We start from the raw sequence: 17,593 nt of genomic DNA on the forward strand, positions 1-17,593 counted from the left end.
GAGTTACTCCAGCTTTTTGTATCAATCTTCAGTTTAAACCAGCATCTGCAGTTCCTTCCTATACAAACTATTACTCAGCTTAATATTGTACCAGCAATAAATAAAATTCAATTCAGAAGGCAGAAAATAGCAAGATCCCCTTACCAATATGTGAAAAATGACCAATAATTAAAGCAAGCAAGCAGGAAAATACAAAAGCCATACCTTTTTCTCAAACTACAAACACAGCTCATGCATTTACAAGCCTGAACTAAGAGACTATTTAAGGGTGTTTAAGTCAAGCAGTTTTGTGGCATCGTTGAATAAACAGGAATTTCTGCTAATTGAAATCATGATATTTGCTGGGGAATTTAGAAAGTAATTGCCGCATCCCAGTCAAAACAATCTATTCTAGACCAATCTTAATTAAAGACTCAATTGGTAAAAGATCTGCATGATTAGTGAAAGTTCACAGGTGATAGGAGCAGAATTAGTTCATTCGGCACATCAAGTCTACTCCGCCATTCAATCATGGCTGATCTATCTCTCCCTCCTAACCCCATTCTCCTGCCTTCTCCCCATAACCTGTAACACCCGTACTCATCAAGAATCGATCTATCTCTGCCTCTGTCATATCATATTATGTTTACATATTCTGTTGTGCTGCAGCAAGTTCTATTTGGGACACATGACAATAAAATACTCTTGGCTAAAAATATTAATTGATACCCTTCAAACGTTTTCTTACTGTCAATCCACTGAACTCATCCCACTATAATGTACATGGATGACAGCTGATGTATCACCGTGGCGACCACAGACAACTCCAAAGGAAGTGATGTCATCAACAAAGATAATAATGCCCCTGTCCCACTGAGGAAACCTGAAAGGAAACCTCTGGAGACTTTGAGCCCCACCCAAGGTTTCCGTGCGGTTCCCGGTGGTTTTTGTACGTCTCCCTATTGGCCGAAAGTGGTTTCTGCTTCTTCTATGTTCCGGTGATTATTTCTTTGCATTGTTGGAAATAATCGCTGGAACAAAGAACAGGCGGAAACCACTCTCTTGAAAACATACAGTGAATCGACCTCCACTGCCTTCTGTAGTTTAGTTTAGTTTAGACACAGCAGGGAAACAGGCCCTTTGGCTCCCTGGGTCCGCGCCGGCCAGTGATCCCCGCACATTAACATCATCCTACACCCACTAGGGACAATTTTTATATTTACCAAGCCAATTAACCTACAAACCTGAAGGTCTTTGGAGTGTGGGAGGAAACCAAAGATCTCGGAGAAAACCCACGCAGGTCACGGGGAGAACGTACAAACTCCGTACAGACAGCGCCCGTCGTCAGGGTCGAACCCTGGCGCTGCATTCGCTGTAGGGCAGCAACTCTACCGCTGCGCCACCGTGACGCGGAGAATTCCACAGATTCACAACTCTCTGGGTGATGGTGTTTTTCCTCATCTCAGTCCTAAATGCCTTACCCCTTATTTTAAACTGTGACCCCTGGTTCTGGGCAACATGGGGAACATTTTTCCTGCATCTAGCCTGTCCAATCCTTGACGAATTTTCTCTGTTTCTATAAGATACCTTCTCATCCTTCTATATTCCAGTGGATTTGGAAAATAAGGGAATTGAAAGATTAGGAATCAATACAGAGGGGATGAAGTAAGAACATCACAACTGTGAGCAGGCGTGGGGCATTCAGCTCCTTGAGTCTCCCTGAATTATCAAGTTACATGGCATTGAAATAGGCTACTTAGCCCAACTAATCCATGCCAACCAAGTTACCTACTATAAAAACATTATAATTGGACCTACATCTACTGTTAATATTGACCAAATTAAAGACACTATAAAATGTAGATTCCTTGCATTTGTCAAAATTGCTTAACCTTTGTCAGTGGAAAATTATAGGCTGTGGATGGCGCTGGCCACTCTGAGCCGCAGATTGATATGCAGGATGGTGAAAGATCCAGGTGTTCTCCTCATTTCCCCCTAATTGATAATATGTATTCAAACATTTGTAAACAGATGCAAGCATTCTGCAGCCTGCTCGGGATTGGAAAATGGAAGTGGACTTAGAAAAAAGACTTGTGTTTTCCCCAGACATTGTGGCTACAACACTCCGGCCAGACATGGTCCTGTAGTCCACAACAGCCGAGTTGGCGTACATTGTGGAATTGACAGTTCCACGGGAAGATGGTGTTGAAGAAGCTTATGAGAGGAAAAAGACCAAATACTCTGAAATGGCAACTGAAACTTCCCAGAATGGCTGGAAGACCAAGATTTTCCCTGTCGAAGTGGGATGCAGGGGATTTGTTGCCACATCTATGACCAGGCTATTAAAGAAAATGGGGGTGAGGGGTCGCTCCCTCCAACAAGCAATCAAATCATTATCAAATTCTGCAGAAATAAGCAGCAATTGGATTTGGGTCAAAAGGAGAGATAACAATTGGGCTGCAAGATGAAGACAGGAGGGTATGGAACTGAGGGGGGTGTAACTGGGTGTAACTGGGATGCCAGGTATCACCGTTGAGCCCTCTGGAGATGTTGTGGGCTTATCAATGAAACGTCAAAGAAGGAGGGTGCCCACCTGATGGCCCCGATGACGTACCTCCCCTACTTTCACCACTCCAATCCCACTGCAAATAACAAGAGTACCGACTTATTACAGGGATTGAAACATCAACTCCTATTAGCTCTACTGTATTAAAACTCTGCAATGAAACTTAAATGCATTGCTGTGATTGGATTGCTGCAAAGGAATTGTAAATAATGTAAATAATGTTGCAAGACAGTTACCCTGCTGTTTGTTGATTGGCCAAAGTGTTAAGACCAGGCAGAATTGTTTTCTTTTCCAGGGTAAATGTTGTATTATTCAGTTGACTACCTTCCTTCCAGAAGCTTCTGTAAGAAACATTATTAACCATATAACCATATAACAATTACAGCACGGAAACAGGTCATCTCGGCCCTACAAGTCTGTGCTGAACAAATTTTTTTTTTCCCCTTAGTCCCACCTGCCTGCACTCATACCATAACCCTCCATTCCCTTCTCATCCATATGCCTATCCAATTTATTTTTAAATGATACCAATGAACCTGCCTCCACCACTTCCACTGGAAGCTCATTCCACACCGCTACCACTCTCTGAGTAAAGAAGTTCCCCCTCATATTACCCCTAAACTTCTGTCCCTCAATTAAGAAGTCATGTCCTCTTGTTTGAGTCATGTCCTCTTGTTTGAAGTCATGTCCTCTTGTTTGAAGTCTTATTGAAGACTCTCCGTAATTGGGTTGGGGAACTGTCAATAATGTATTGATGCAATTGATATGTATGATTGCATTGTAAGGGGAACCACCCCCATGTAGTTTCGTCCCTCAAGGTTTGTGGACCTATAAAAGGCAGCCCCATTTATATCGGTGTCGATCTCCTGGAAGGCGCTTAAGGACAACGTGACCGTGTGGGCAGTGTCTGCTTGCACAAGGCTGAAGGGCTTGGCCAGGCAAAGACAAGGATCGAACCTGCGGTGGTTTAGGTATAGTATAGGGGAATTTGTGTTCTTAAATAAAGATTAGTTGGTCCAGTGCTTGAGTCAGTGGTTTTACTGAACTAGACTAGGGGGGTATGCTTTAGGAACGTATTGATACTACCACTTCCTACAACAGCTCGTTCCATGTACCCACCGCCCTCTGTATATAAAAGTCGCCTTTATTCTAGCACTTGTTCTCCGTGACACTAGGTTTCCATGGCAATCCAAAAACCGAGATCTGTAGTCCGTAGAAGATCATCGTTGCTCAGGTGAGTGTTGTGTTGTGTTCAAGAGCCTGATGGTTGGTGGGAAGATGGGATGTTTTTTACATAGAGAATCCTAACATTTAAGAAACAGTTAGACAGGTACATGGATAGGACAGGTTTGGAGGAATATGGACCAAAGGCGGGCACAGGTAGGACTGGTGTAGCTGGGACATGTTGGCCGGTGTGAGCCAGTTGGGCTGATGGGCCTGTTTCCACACTGTATCACTCTATGACTATGAATCAATGAGGATGGTGGATGCCTGGAACATATTGACATGGGTGGTAGTGGCGATAGATGCAACAGCAGTGATTAAGTGGATGTTAGATAGGCACGTGAATAAGCAGGGAATGGAGGAATAACGATCAAAATTAGTTTATTTATTGGCATCATGTTCAGCATAGACATTGTGGACCGAAGGGCCTGTTCCTGTGCAGTGTGGTTCTATGTTCTATGTTCATTGAGTCAACGTGTGAGAGAGTTACTCAGGACATAAACAGGCCCTTTGGCCCATTGAGTCTATGTCGACAATCAACGACTCACTTACAATAACCCAAACATTTTCATCCCATTTTTTAATCTCGGCACATTCCCATCATCTATTCCCCCTGATTCTATCACTCACCTACACACTGGAGAAATTCACCCACCAACCTTCTTTAGTCAGAGGGTAGTTAATCCGTAGAACTCATTGCCACAGAGGGCTGTGGAGGCCAAGAGAAGTGGTTACTTTTTAAGGCAGAGATAGACGTATTCTTAATTAGAACGGTTATGGGGAGAAGGCAGGAAAATGGGATTAGGTGGCAGAGATCAGCCATGATTGAATGGCGGAGTGGACTCGATGGGCCGAATAGCCTAATTCTACTCCTATAACTTCTGAACGTTAACTTGTGAACCTGCCCCTCTTTACAATGTGGGAGGAAACCAGAGCACCCAGAAGAAACCCACTGGAAGAACCTGCAAGCTCCACATGTATAACATGGGATATCAGGGTTCAATCTGGGTCTTTGGCACTAGTGGAATAATGGATCTACTAACTGCACCATCATGCTGCCACATACCAGATTTTCAGCAAGTTGATATGAATTGAGTTGAGTTTAGTTTATTGCCACATGTACTGAGCTACAGTGAAAAGCCTTTGTTGCATGCTGACCAGTCAGCAGAAAGACTATACAAGATTACAATCGAGCCATCCACAGTGTGCAGATACCTGATAAAGGGAATAACTTGAATAATGTTTAGTGCAAGATAAAGCCAGTAAAGTCTGATTGAAGATATTCGGAAGGCCTCCAATGAGGTAGATCGTAGCTCAGTACTGTTCTCTACTTGTTGATTGGATGGTTCAGTTGCCTGATAACAGCTGGGAAGAAACTGTCCCTGAATCTGGAGGTGTGCGTTTTCACACTTCTATATATTTTACCTGATGGGAGAGGGGAGACGAGGGAGTGGCCAGGGGGCGACTCGCCCTTGATTACGCTGCTGGCCTTGCCGAGGCAGCGTGAGGAAGAGATGGAGTCCTAGGTAGGGAGGTTTGGTTTGTGTGATGGTCTGGGCTGCGTCCACAATTCTCCGCAATTCATTGTAGTCCTGGATGGAGCTGTTCCCAAACCATGCAGCCCGATAAAATGCTTTCTATGGGGCATCCATAGAAGCAATGGCATGATTTACACCTTGACACTATTTTGTTTTTGGGCCATACATGGGTACCCATTGGGAATCTACTCATAGGCATTGAGGGTGATACAAATAGTTGTGCTGCTAACCTCCATTTAAGTGGGTTTTCTCCCCGTGCTTCGATTTCCTCCCACACTCCAAAGACGTGCAGGTTTCCGTTGCCCCGCCTGCGTGCTTTCTTCTATGGGAAGGAATTCTCACCATCCAGCGATGACACCTTCTCCTGTCCTCCTGGACTCGCTCGGATGGCAGTCTGAAGTAGGCAGCCCCGACTGGAAACGTCGCCCATCCTTTTCCTTCAGGGATGCTGCCTGACCCGATTACTTACCCCAGATTTTGTGCCCATCATTGATTATGATCCGTACTATGCCATGCAAGATATGCACAAAGAGTCAGACAAAAAGCCATTGTCATAAGGTTTTATTTTTAATGTTATTCCGCGGGTAGCTCACGGTCCTCTGCATCCTTCAACTAACCCTCTTGCTGATTCTCTTGAAAGCGACGTCCCCAACGGTCATTACCTGTAACGACAAGTTAATTTAGCTTAATTTAGTTAAGAGATACAGCACGGAAACAGGCCCTTTGGTCCACCGAGTCCACACCGACCAGCGATCCCCGCACATTAACACTATCCTACACACACTTGGGACAATTTACACTTATACCAAGCCGATTAACCTACAAACCAGTGTAAGAAAGAACTGCAGATGCTGGTTTAAATCAAAGGTAGATGCAAAATGTTGGAGTAACTCAGCAGGTGAGGCAGCATCTCTGGAGAGAAGGAATGGGCGATGTGTGTGAACCAATCACACACAAGCCAGCATCACTAAATCCACCCCACTATAACACTTATGCTAACACTCGTTCCTGGCACTGCCAGTCGGAGCAGCTAGGATGCACTGACAACCTGTTGTCCTCAACGCAGTTAAGTTTCAGTGCTGATTAAAGATGTGTTTAAATCATACACGGTCTCTGGTGCCTGTTTACATGGTGTCAGAAGTGGGATGGTGTGGGCGCTTAATGGCAGTGTTCCGGTCTTTCGGGTTGATGCACCGACGGATAACCCCAGCTTAAAGTCCTGATGACCCCGATGTTCTGCTGCGTAAACTGAGCCAGATCTGCGACCTGCCCTCAAATCATATTTTGGATAGGGCAAGGTATTTCTCTCGTCGTCAGCTCCCTGGTGAACGAGTAGACTCGTTTATCTCTGACTTGATGTATTTAGCCCAGCGTAGCCAATTCCAACATGCCGGTTGATCAGCTGACCGATCAGCTAACGAGGGACATTTGAGTGAATGGCGACGTTTCGGGTCGAGACCCTTCTTCTGAGACAAGTCAAAGGATCTGTAAGTAGATTTTAAAGCTTGCATTCACATCTTTTTCAGCCAAACTGCTTCCAGTCAATTAAATATTTTGAAAAAAAGTGGGTTTTCTCTGAGTTCTTCAGTTCCTTCTCTCACTCCAAAGATGTACTGGTTTGTAGGTTAATTGGCTTGGTTTAAATGTAAAAATATGTCCCCAGTGTGTATAGAGTGGCGTTAATATGCAAGGATCCCTGGTCGGTATGGACTTCATTGGGCCGAAGGGCCTGTTTACGCCCTGTATCTCTAAACTATTGAAGAAACTCAGCAGGTGAAGTAGCGTCTGTAGAGGCTTTGAAATTGTTACTTGTTTGAGTCTACTCCCTGGAGTTTAGAAGATTGAGACTTACAGAGTAATGTAAGGCATTGATAGAGTGGATGTGGAGAGGATGTTTCCACTGGTGGGAGAGTCTAGGACCAGAGGTCATTAAAGGGCTCTCATTTATTAAGGAGGAGGAGCTTCTTTAGTCAAAAGGTTGTTAATCTGGAGCTCATTGCTTGAAAGGGCTGTGGAGACCAAGTCAGTGGATATTTTTAAGGCAGAGATAGACACATTCTTGATTAGAACGGGTGTCAAGGGTTATGGGAAGAAGGCATGAAAATGGGGATTACGAGGCAGAGATCAGCCATGATTGAATGGCGGAGTAAACTCGATGGGCTGAATGGCCTAATTCTACTACTATAATGTGAACATGCGAGTCAATAGACAGTAGGCAGTAGACAATAGATGCAGGAGTAGGCCATTAGGCCCTTCGAGCCTGCACCACCATTCACTGTGATCATGGCTGATCATCCACAATCAGTACCCCGTTCCTGCCTTCTCCCCATATTCCCTGACTCCGCTATATTTAAGAGCCCTATTTAGCTCTCTCTTGAAAGTATCCAGAGAACCGGCCTCCACCGCCCTCTGAGGCAGAGAATTCCACAGACTCACAACTCTCTGTGTGAAAAAGTGTTTCCTCATCTCCGTTCCAAATGGCTTACCTCTTATTCTTAAACTGTGGCCCCTCGTTCTGGACGCCCACGACATCGGGAACACGTTTCCTGCCTCTAGCGTGTCCAAACCCTTAATAACCTTATGTTTCAATAAGATTCCCTCTCAGCCTTCTAAACTCCAGAGTGTACAAGCCCAGCTGCTCCATTCTCTCAGCATATGACAGTCCCGCCATCCCGGGAATTAACCTTGTAAACCTACGCTGCACTCCCTCAATAGCAAGAATGTCCTTCCTCAAATTAGGGGATGAAAGTCATGACCCTGCATCCGTACTGAGAGTGTAGAGGGAAAATAGACAGTATGAAGGTGTGAGAGAGGGGAGTGAAACGGGGGCAGTTAGGGGATAAGTCTCTAAATTGATGGGTTATGTCTCCAAATAAATACTTAGACTTAGGTTTGGTTTCAGGTTTATTATTGTCACATGTACCAAGGTTCAGTGAAAAGTTGTGTTTTACTTTAGTTTAGTTTAGAGATACAGAGCGGAAACAGGCCCTTTGGCCCACCAGGTCCATGTTGACCAGCAATCCCCGCACATTAACACCATCCTACACACACTAGGGACAATGTTTACATTTACCAACCCAAAATTACCTTCAAACCTGTACGCCTTTGAAAACAGCACCCGTAGTCGGGATCGAACCCGGGTCTCCAGTGCTGCAAGTGCTGTAAGGCAGCAACTCTACCACTGCGCCACCGATTTGTAAGCTATCCATACAAACATTTTTATTTAGTCTGTTATCTTTGGTCAGAGGGTGGTGAATCTGTGAAATGCATTGCCACAGAAGGCTGTGGAGGTCAAGTCAATGGACATATTCTAAGCAGAGATAGATAGTTTCTCAATTAGTACGAGTGTCGGAGGAAATGGGGAGAAGGCAGGAGAGCGGGGTTAAGAGGGGAGATAGATCAGCCATGATTGAATGGCAGAGTACACGTGATGGGTTGAATGGTCTTATGGAAGTATGATCTTATGAATCCAAATAGATCAGTTAATACCAAACAAAAATACAATTAAGTCAAACTCAAATGCAGTAGATAGTGCAAAGCGGAAGATACAGAGTGCAGAATATAGTTCTCAGCATTGTAGTGCATCAGTTCCATGGACAAAGTCCAATGTCTGCAATGGGGTAGAGGTGAATTCTCCAACCATAGCTTATGGAAAGATCGTTCAGAAGCCTGATAACAGAGATGAAGAAACTGTTCCTGAGTCTGGTGGTGTGCACTTTCAAGCTTCTGTGCCTTCAGTCAGGCGAGATGGGGAGAAAAAGGAATGACCAGGCTGAGACAAGTCTTTGATTATCTTGGTTCTTCTTGGTTTCTTGGTCCTCCAAAATATTCCAAATGGAATTTAAACTGGAGGTGGTGAAGGGAGGGATTAAGCCAGAAAGGGTTATTGGGAAGAAAGAGCTACTTTAAATGTAGTTGCATCTGGTTGGGTAACTATAGTTTGGTGGAGATTATTCCATGCTTTAATTGTGCGGAGGAAGAACGAATTGCTGTACACATCTGTCTTTGTAGCTGGGATCACAAATTGGATCGAAGGCCCTCGTCTGCTCCTAACTGGTTTGGGTTTGGTGTAGGTCTTGTAGTCTATGTCGAGCTGACCATATAACATTTTGTAAAAACAGGTCAAACGGTGAGCTTCATGTCTGTCTTGGAGAGGGTTCCACCCCAGAGAATTCAGAAGTTTGGTGACACTTGCTTCTCTCTCATAGGTGTTAGTAACAAATCGAGCTGCCTGCCTTTGGACACGTTCGATGGAAGAAATGTTTTTATTTGTGTATGGGTCCCATGCTGCAACTGTGTAGTCCAAATGAGGTCTAACGAGGGTGAAGTATAGCTTCTCCTTGACAGAAGTTGAACAATGATGAAAGTTGCGCCTCAGAAAGTTTAAGACACGTGTTGCTTTCACCGTTGCATGATGAGTCTGACCATTCCAACGCAGATCATTCTGCAACTTGGTGCCAAGATACTTGGTTTGTTTGGATTCTGAGGCAGAATGAATTGTAGATGGAGTCTGTGTGCAGTTCTGGTCATACTATAGAATGGAGGTCATTAAACTGGATAGGGTGCAGATAATATTTATTAATGTGTTACTTGGTACTTCTCCGTGGATTGTCACCTTGTCGTGGTGGAGAAGCTTGTGTAGACCGGAGATCCTGAGTGCGATGCTGTCTGGAGCCATGGCGGTAAGGTAGAGGGGTAGATATTTGACAATGAGCAATCCAACCAAGTCCTCAATGGTGGAACAGGCAGAGGACGATCGCTGACCTTAGTGGAGCGTCACAACGGCTGGGAAGGCGGATGAAGGCTGCAGCAGAAAAAGATCTCCGGTCGTCTTCGACTCCATGCCACTGGATCCTGACACAGATCTGTCAAGGACCGTGCGGTGGCTGTCTGTGCACCAGTCTCCCCACATTAACCAAAGCCACGCATTGGCGTCCTCCAACCGTGGAGCCACCCATGGTCGGCCATGACCGAAGGGGGCCCAAGAACTGGGTCTGGAGAGTTTGAGTCATAATAGAATTAATAAATTGGGTATTTGTCCACTGGGTTGTTGAGAGCTGGGATAGTAGATAGCATCATGAGGAGCAGAGATTAGTACAGGTGTCAGATGCTATGGGGAGCAGGCAGGAGAATGGGGTTAGATAGACAGGGAGATAGATCAGCCATGATTGAATGGCGGAGTAGACTTGATGGGCTGAATGGCCTAATTCTGCTCCGATCACTTATGATCTTATGAGGGGTCGGCCATTTAGGACTGAGCTGAGGAAAAACCTTTTCACCCAGAGAGTTGTGAATCTGTGGAATTCACTGCCACAGAAAGCAGTGGAGGCCGATTCACTGGATGTTTTGAAGAGAGTTAGATTTAGCACTTAGAGCTAAAGGAATCAAGGAAACAAGGGATATGGGGGGAAAGCAGGAACTGATTGTGTATGATCAGCCATGATCATATTGAATGGTGGTGCTTGCTAGAAGGGCCGAATGGCCTACTCCTGCACCTATTGTCTATGTTTCTATGAATAGCAGTAGTATTTTCCTCAGGGTAGGGGAGTCTAAAACTAGAGGGTAGAGGTTTAGGGGGACAGATGTAGGCCATAAGGTGGGAGGGGAAAGATTTAAAGGGGACTAGAACTGGTCCCCTTGTCTAAAGACATAGAGTTATACAGCATGGCGTGGCATCACCTGATGGTCAGACCACTTACTGTCAAACCCTCGACAGTGGTTACCAGGACTGTCACGTGACGTCATGAGTTAAGGGGGTATCCTGCTACATCGGCAGATCTTACCTTGAGATCACCAGTCAACAGGTAGCTGAGCTCGAGTCAACACCCTAGCTCTGCAGCAGCAGCAGCAATGACTCAATATGTTAGTGAGTCCCAAACGCACATGTATGTCAAGCTTACCTCGCCAAATAAAGTAACCATTTGATCACAAAGTTTGGACTGGCTTCAACGGAAACACACCCTTCGGCCCAACATGTCCATGCAAGGGGACCTAAAGGGCAGCATTTTGACACAGAGGGTAGTGTGCAGCAGGAAAGAGATGCCAGAAGAATCGATAGATATACAGTGGGTAACTTTACGGCATTAGCGAGGTTCATGGTTGGAAAAGTTTCAGGCAAATGTGTCTCACTCAGTGAGGAAACTTGGCTGGCATGGACGAGTTGGGCCGAATGGTCTGTTTCAGTGCTATATAGTGCTATGAACTTCGGTAACAAAGTGGGGTAGCGGTAGTTACTGCCTCACAACACCAGGGACCCGGGTTCAATCCTGACTACGGGTGCTGTCTGTATGGTGTTTGTACGTTCTGCCTGTGACCACGTGGGTTTTCTCCAGGCGCTCCGGTTTGCTCCCACACTCCAAATGATGTACAGGTTTGTAAGTTAATTGTCTTTGGTAAAATTGTAAATTGTCCCTAGCGTGTGTAGGATAGTGTTAGTGTAGGGGTGATCGCTGGTCGCCGAACGTTGTCCAAAACCTTAGCTTGGTTAAGAGTCACACAGAGGGGAGTGTTGGAGATGGGAGGTGGGGGCATCACTGGGATTCAAGGACTACTTCCCATAGAAAAAGACCCGGAGTCTGAAGAAGGGTCTCAACCTGAAATGACACCTACCCATGTTCTCCAGCGATGCTACCTGATAGAAACATAGAAACATAGAAATTAGGTGCAGGAGTAGGCCATTCGGCCCTTCGAGCCTGCACCGCCATTCAATATGATCATGGCTGATCATTCAACTCAGTATCCCGTACCTGCCTTCTCTCCATACCCCCTAATCCCCTTAGCCACAAGGGCCACATCTAACTCCCTCTTAAATATAGCCAATGAACTGGCCTCAACTACCCTCTGTGGCAGAGAGTTCCAGAGATTCACCACTCTCTGTGTGAAAAAAGTTCTTCTCATCTCGGTTTTAAAGGATTTCCCCCTTATCCTTAAGCTGTGACCCCTTGTCCTGGACTTCCCTAACATCGGGAACAATCTTCCTGCACCTAGCCTGTCCAACCCCTTAAGAATTTTGTAAGTTTCTATAAGATCCCCTCTCAATCTCCTAAATTCTAGAGAGTATAAACCAAGTCCAGTCTTTCTTCATAAGACAGTCCTGACATCCCAGGAATCAGTCTGGTCTGCTGAGTGACTCCAACACTTTGTGTTCTCTTGTGTTGGTTAAGAATTTTTTTTTTTAAAAGATCAACACCAAAGCTCGTTATGCAGGAAACACCACACCACGGGGAAAGGTTACTTACAATAACCAATTGGTCTCCGATTATCTCTATGACCGCAGTAATGTTTTGCATCTTGGCAAGAAGTTTCTTGTTCCCCACGGCGTTGACTAAACCCTACAACAGTAAGAAATAAAGTGGTTACAAATAAGCTGTTGGAAATCTTGACTGGCAATTCAAGTTCACAAGTACCAGCCCTCCCTGGTTTACCTACTCCCTGTTTATGGACAGCCCACATATATATGGGCAGTCGTGGCACGGTGGCACAGCGGTAGAGTTGCTGCCTAAAGGTGTTTTGAGATTTAAAAAATCAAGTCTATAATTTATCCCATCAGATAAAGCATAAAAAGGAGTTTAATTTGTCACCTAATTCACTTTCATATCTTCAGTTTAAAAAAAGGTTATGGCCATTTTCATACTCGGAAATTAGCATCTTGTTCCCTACTGCTTTTCCATTGACTTAACACAAAACCTGTGATCGAGGACAGTCAAATGGCCATAACTTTCTTAAAACTTAAGAGAACAGAAATACATTTTCAGTGATTATAGATTGAAGCATTCTGAAAACAAATATGAAACAATCTTACTTAGATAACTTGAAATTAAAGCATATAATGAGTTAGTTACCCAATTGTAGCTAATTATAAAATTCAATTACTAGATCTAAACATCTATCCATTTCTTAAGAATAGATTAACATTTTTAAATAGCCGAAGAGTCCAAATAACATTCACACAAGAATTCACAATATAACATAATTGTTAAATCTCATTGTCATAGGTTTATAGGCCAAATGGAAGGAATTTAATGTTCACTATCTGTAAATTAATAGCCTTTTAAATCACCTTGCGAGTGGGTTTTTTCTGGAACGCGATCAATTGGAACGTTGCAGTTGCAGTGGAGTTAAACCCGTATAGGCAGTGAACTGCCGTTTCGTATGGGGGGGGGGGGGGGAATCACCGTTTTGCAGCTTAAAATGTGAATTAAAGGCATCTTAAGAAACACTTTTATACATAAAAATAAACAACTTTCTTTTACCTGTCCCCCTACGTTGACCTGTCCCTTGACGGCTTCAGAAGCTGATTTTAAAATTACTGCAGAGATGAACTTGTCGGGCAAATTATTTAAAAAAAGACACAGAACGGCCGTCGGAACAATTCTTCAGCAAAAGCTAGCACTCCAACAAAATATAATACAGGACAAGGTCGGAGAAAAACGCGTTTTAACCGCCCCCCCCCCCCCCTTCAAATGCGCCAAAATAGCGCACACGGCCAGTGGCAGAACTGCAGCGCCGCTGAAGGTAAGTATTGTAACATATCTACTAAAGGAGCTGGCCCACTTTCACGACCTAATTCACGACCTTTTTTACTCGCGGGCATTTTTCATCAGGCTAGAAAAACGCCCCGACCTACTTAAGCCACGAGTACCTACGACTATTATCACGGCCTGCTATGACCTTCCTACGACCTACCTACGACCTCCTACGATCTCCTAAAACTGGGCAGAAGAAACGGATGTATGCACTTAACGCAGAGAAGGGTTACCTTAATCTGTTCCCCAGTGGGACCCGGGACTTCCATCTCCTCTCCAATGGTAAACTCATTAACAATCGTTTCACTGCCCTTGGTTTCAGTGGCCTTGAAGTGGTCTCCAGTTTGGACAATTTCAGTAACACTCTTGACGTATCTCCCTTTCTCGATCAGGTCATTAGGGATACCTGGAAATTGAACAAGGTGGTCTTTAACTGGTAACATCAGCAACAGGGGATATGGCCAAAACCAAACACATTTGACCCATTAGCCCACCTGCAAATCACACAAGACACCACGTATTAGCTTTAGGTTTTAGTGATACAGCACGGAAACAGGCCCTTTGGCCCACCGGATCTGAACCGACCGATCCACGCACATTAGCACCCACTACGGACAATTTTTACATTTACCAAGCCAATTAACCTACAAACCTGTACTGTACGTCTTTGGAAGATGGGAGGAAACTGAAGATCTCAGAGAAAACCTACGCAGGTCACGGGGAGAATATACAAACTCTGTACAGACAGCGCCCGTCATCAGGATCGAACCCAGGTCTCCGGCGATGCATTCTGCCCAGCTGTGTGTATTGCGTACACACAGCATGCCGCGGCACGGTGGCGCAGCGGTAGAGTTGCTGCCTTACAGTGCCAGAGACCCTGGTTTGAACCTGACCACGGGTCTTGCCTGTATGGAATTCGTACATTCTCCCAGTGATCGTGTGGGTTTTCTCCGGGTGCCCCGGTTTGTTCCCACATTCTAAAAACATGCGGGGTTTCTTCCTTAATTGGCTGCTGTAAATTATAAATTGACCCCAGTGTGTAGATTAGTGCTAGTGTGCGAGGGGATCGTTGGTCGGTGCGGACTCGGTGGGACAAAAGGGCCAGTTGTTAAGTGTATCTCTAAAGTCTGAAGTCTAAAGAGATCTTTTGGTGGAGTACGTTGAACAGTCCTTATTTCAGGCGTACACTGGCCCTATTTCCCAACTCTTTCACTGCTATATTGACGACTGCATCCGGGGCAGTCTCCTGCACCCATGCAGAACTCATGGACTTTATTAACTTCACCACTAACTTCACCCTGTCCTCACATTTACCAGGACTATCTCGGACACCTCTTTTACCTATCCCAATCTCACCGTTTCCATCACAGGAGACAGACTATCTTGTGACATCTATTACAAACCTGCTGATTCCCACAGCTATCTAGACAACACTTCCCAACCCGCTTCCTGCAAAGACTCTATCCCCTACTCCAAATTCCTCAGTCAACGCCACATCTGCGCCCAAGATGAGGTGTCCTACACCAGGACATCCAAATGTCCTCATTCTTCAGGGAAAATAGGTTTATTTCCATATAGTATGAAGCTAAAAAATAGACTGTGAATCTAAATATAGATACTGACAAGCACTGTAAGACAGCAACTCTACCGCTGCGCCAACGTGCCACCCTAATTATGTTTGACACGGACATTGTAGACCTGTTGTTGTGCTGCACTGTTCTATGTTCTATGATCGGGCATGCAGCTACTAGACAATGAAAGGATTCACTTACCATGAGCTTTCATAAAAGGCACAAAGTTTTCCTGGCTCTGCAGTTTGTATTTTCCATTAAACGCCATTGTGCAGTGTTCGTCTGGCCAGCAGATCCAGAAGAGGTTGTCCTGGCCCAGGCTCTTGCCTTCCTTTGCCGTGGAAGGATAAGGGACATGGTATCTTATGATGCTGTTGAATCATTAACTGACCCATACAATAGGCAAGTGAGTCAGCACTGATAGAGTGATACAGTGTGGAAACAGGCCCTTCGGCTCAACCTGCCCACACCGGCCAACATGTCCCATCTACAGTAGTCCCACCTGCCCGCGTTTGGCCCATATCCCTCTAAAGGGCCTGTCCCACTATACAAGTTTACCCAAGAGCTCTCCCGAGTTTAAAAAAAAATCGAACTCGTGGTAAGTACGTAGATTGTACGTAGCAGGTACGTCGAAGCTCGGGACGTCTCGTAGCGGCTCGTAACGTTAACGGCAGGTACTCGGGAAATGCGGTAAGCTCATGATGTTTTTTCAACATGTTGAAAAATGTCCAGGAGAGGACGGAGTACCTACGAGTGGCTATAACCGTAAATCTCCAAGTTTGAATCAGGGGAAACTCGGGAGAACTTTTGAATTACCTCATACAGTGGGGCAGGCCCTTTACTCTAACGTGCCCATGTACCTGTCTAAATGTTCCTTAAATGATAATACCTGCCTCAACTTCCTCCTCCGGCAGCTTGGTCCATACACCCACCACCCTTTGTGAGAAAGTTACCCCTCGGGTTCCTATTAAATCTGTCCCCACCGTCATCTTAAACCTATGTCCTCTGGTTCTCGATTCCCTTACTCTGAACAAGAGACTCTACACATTTACCTGATCTATTCCTCCTATGATTTAGTACACTTCTAAAAGATTTTTTCTATCAGATTGTTTTTGTACCATTTCAAGTTTAGTGATATTCTTCAAATAACAGGACACTTACACAGTACTCCAATTGTAGCCTTACCAACCTCTTGAACAGCATCACTCTGCATTCTCATAGCATCCACCTTACAGTTCACACAGCTATCCAGCTTTGTGTCATCTGCAAATTTGCTACTGTTACTTGTAATCCCTTCATCTAAATCATTGAAGTATATTGTAAATAGCTGCGGTCCCCAGAATCGATCCTTGCGGCACCCCACTAGTCACTGCCTGCCATTCTGAAAGGAACCCGTTAATCCCTACTCTTTGTTTCCTGTCTGCCAACCAATTTTCTATCCATGTCACCACTCTACCCCAAATACCATGTGCCCTAATTTTGCCCACTAATCTCCTATGTGGGACCTTATCAAATGCTTTCTGAAAGTCCAGGTACACTTCATCCAATAGCATAACTCTTGTACTCAATACCCCGGCTGATGAGGGTAAGAATACTAAATGCCTTCCTCTCCGCCCTATCCACCTGAATCAACACTTTCATTCATATGTTCATAAGTTCTCAGAGCAGAATTAGACCATTCGGCCCATCATGTCTACTACGCCACTCAATCGTTTATCTTTCCCTCTCAACCCCATTCTCCTGCCTTGTCCCCGTAACCCCAGACACCCGCACTAATCAAGAACATATCAATCACCACTTTAAAAAAATCTTTTGACTTGGCCTCCACAGCCGACTGTGGCAATGAATCCCATGGTCTATGCACCTGCACCCCTGGGTTTCTCTGTTCTACAATGGTGGTAAGAGCGGCCTGGTGGCGCAGCGGTAGAGTTGCTGCCTTACAGCGCCAGAGACCCGGGTTCGATCCTGATTACGGGCACTGTCTGTACGGAGTTTGTACTCTGCGTGGGTTTTCTCTGAGATCTTTGGTTTCCTCCCACACTCCAAAAACGTACAGGTTTGTAGGTTAATTAGCTTGGTTTAAATGTAGGATGGTGTTAATGTGCGGGGATCGCTGGTCGGTGGGCCGAATGGCCTGTTTCTGCACTGTATCTCTAAACTAAACTAAACTAAACACTCCCCAGGTCCCTA

General features: G+C 45.0%; 1 protein-coding gene across 1 annotated transcript; it reads right to left on the reverse strand.

The window, feature by feature from the left end:
* Positions 1–1,172: 1,172 nt before the first annotated feature.
* On the reverse strand, positions 1,173–17,333 carry LOC129702242 (fatty acid-binding protein, liver-like). Its single transcript, XM_055643946.1, has 4 exons — positions 15,605–17,333; positions 14,066–14,238; positions 12,546–12,638; positions 1,173–5,969 (listed from the first exon to the last, which is right to left on the reverse strand). Exons 1-4 carry the CDS (start codon positions 15,669–15,671, stop codon positions 5,916–5,918), a joined length of 387 nt encoding a protein of 128 aa, XP_055499921.1. The 5' UTR covers positions 15,672–17,333; the 3' UTR covers positions 1,173–5,915.
* Between the last annotated feature and the right edge of the window lie 260 nt (positions 17,334–17,593).

This window comes from Leucoraja erinacea, chromosome 1 (assembly GCF_028641065.1).
Source record: "Leucoraja erinacea ecotype New England chromosome 1, Leri_hhj_1, whole genome shotgun sequence".
Lineage (NCBI taxonomy): Eukaryota > Metazoa > Chordata > Chondrichthyes > Rajiformes > Rajidae > Leucoraja > Leucoraja erinaceus.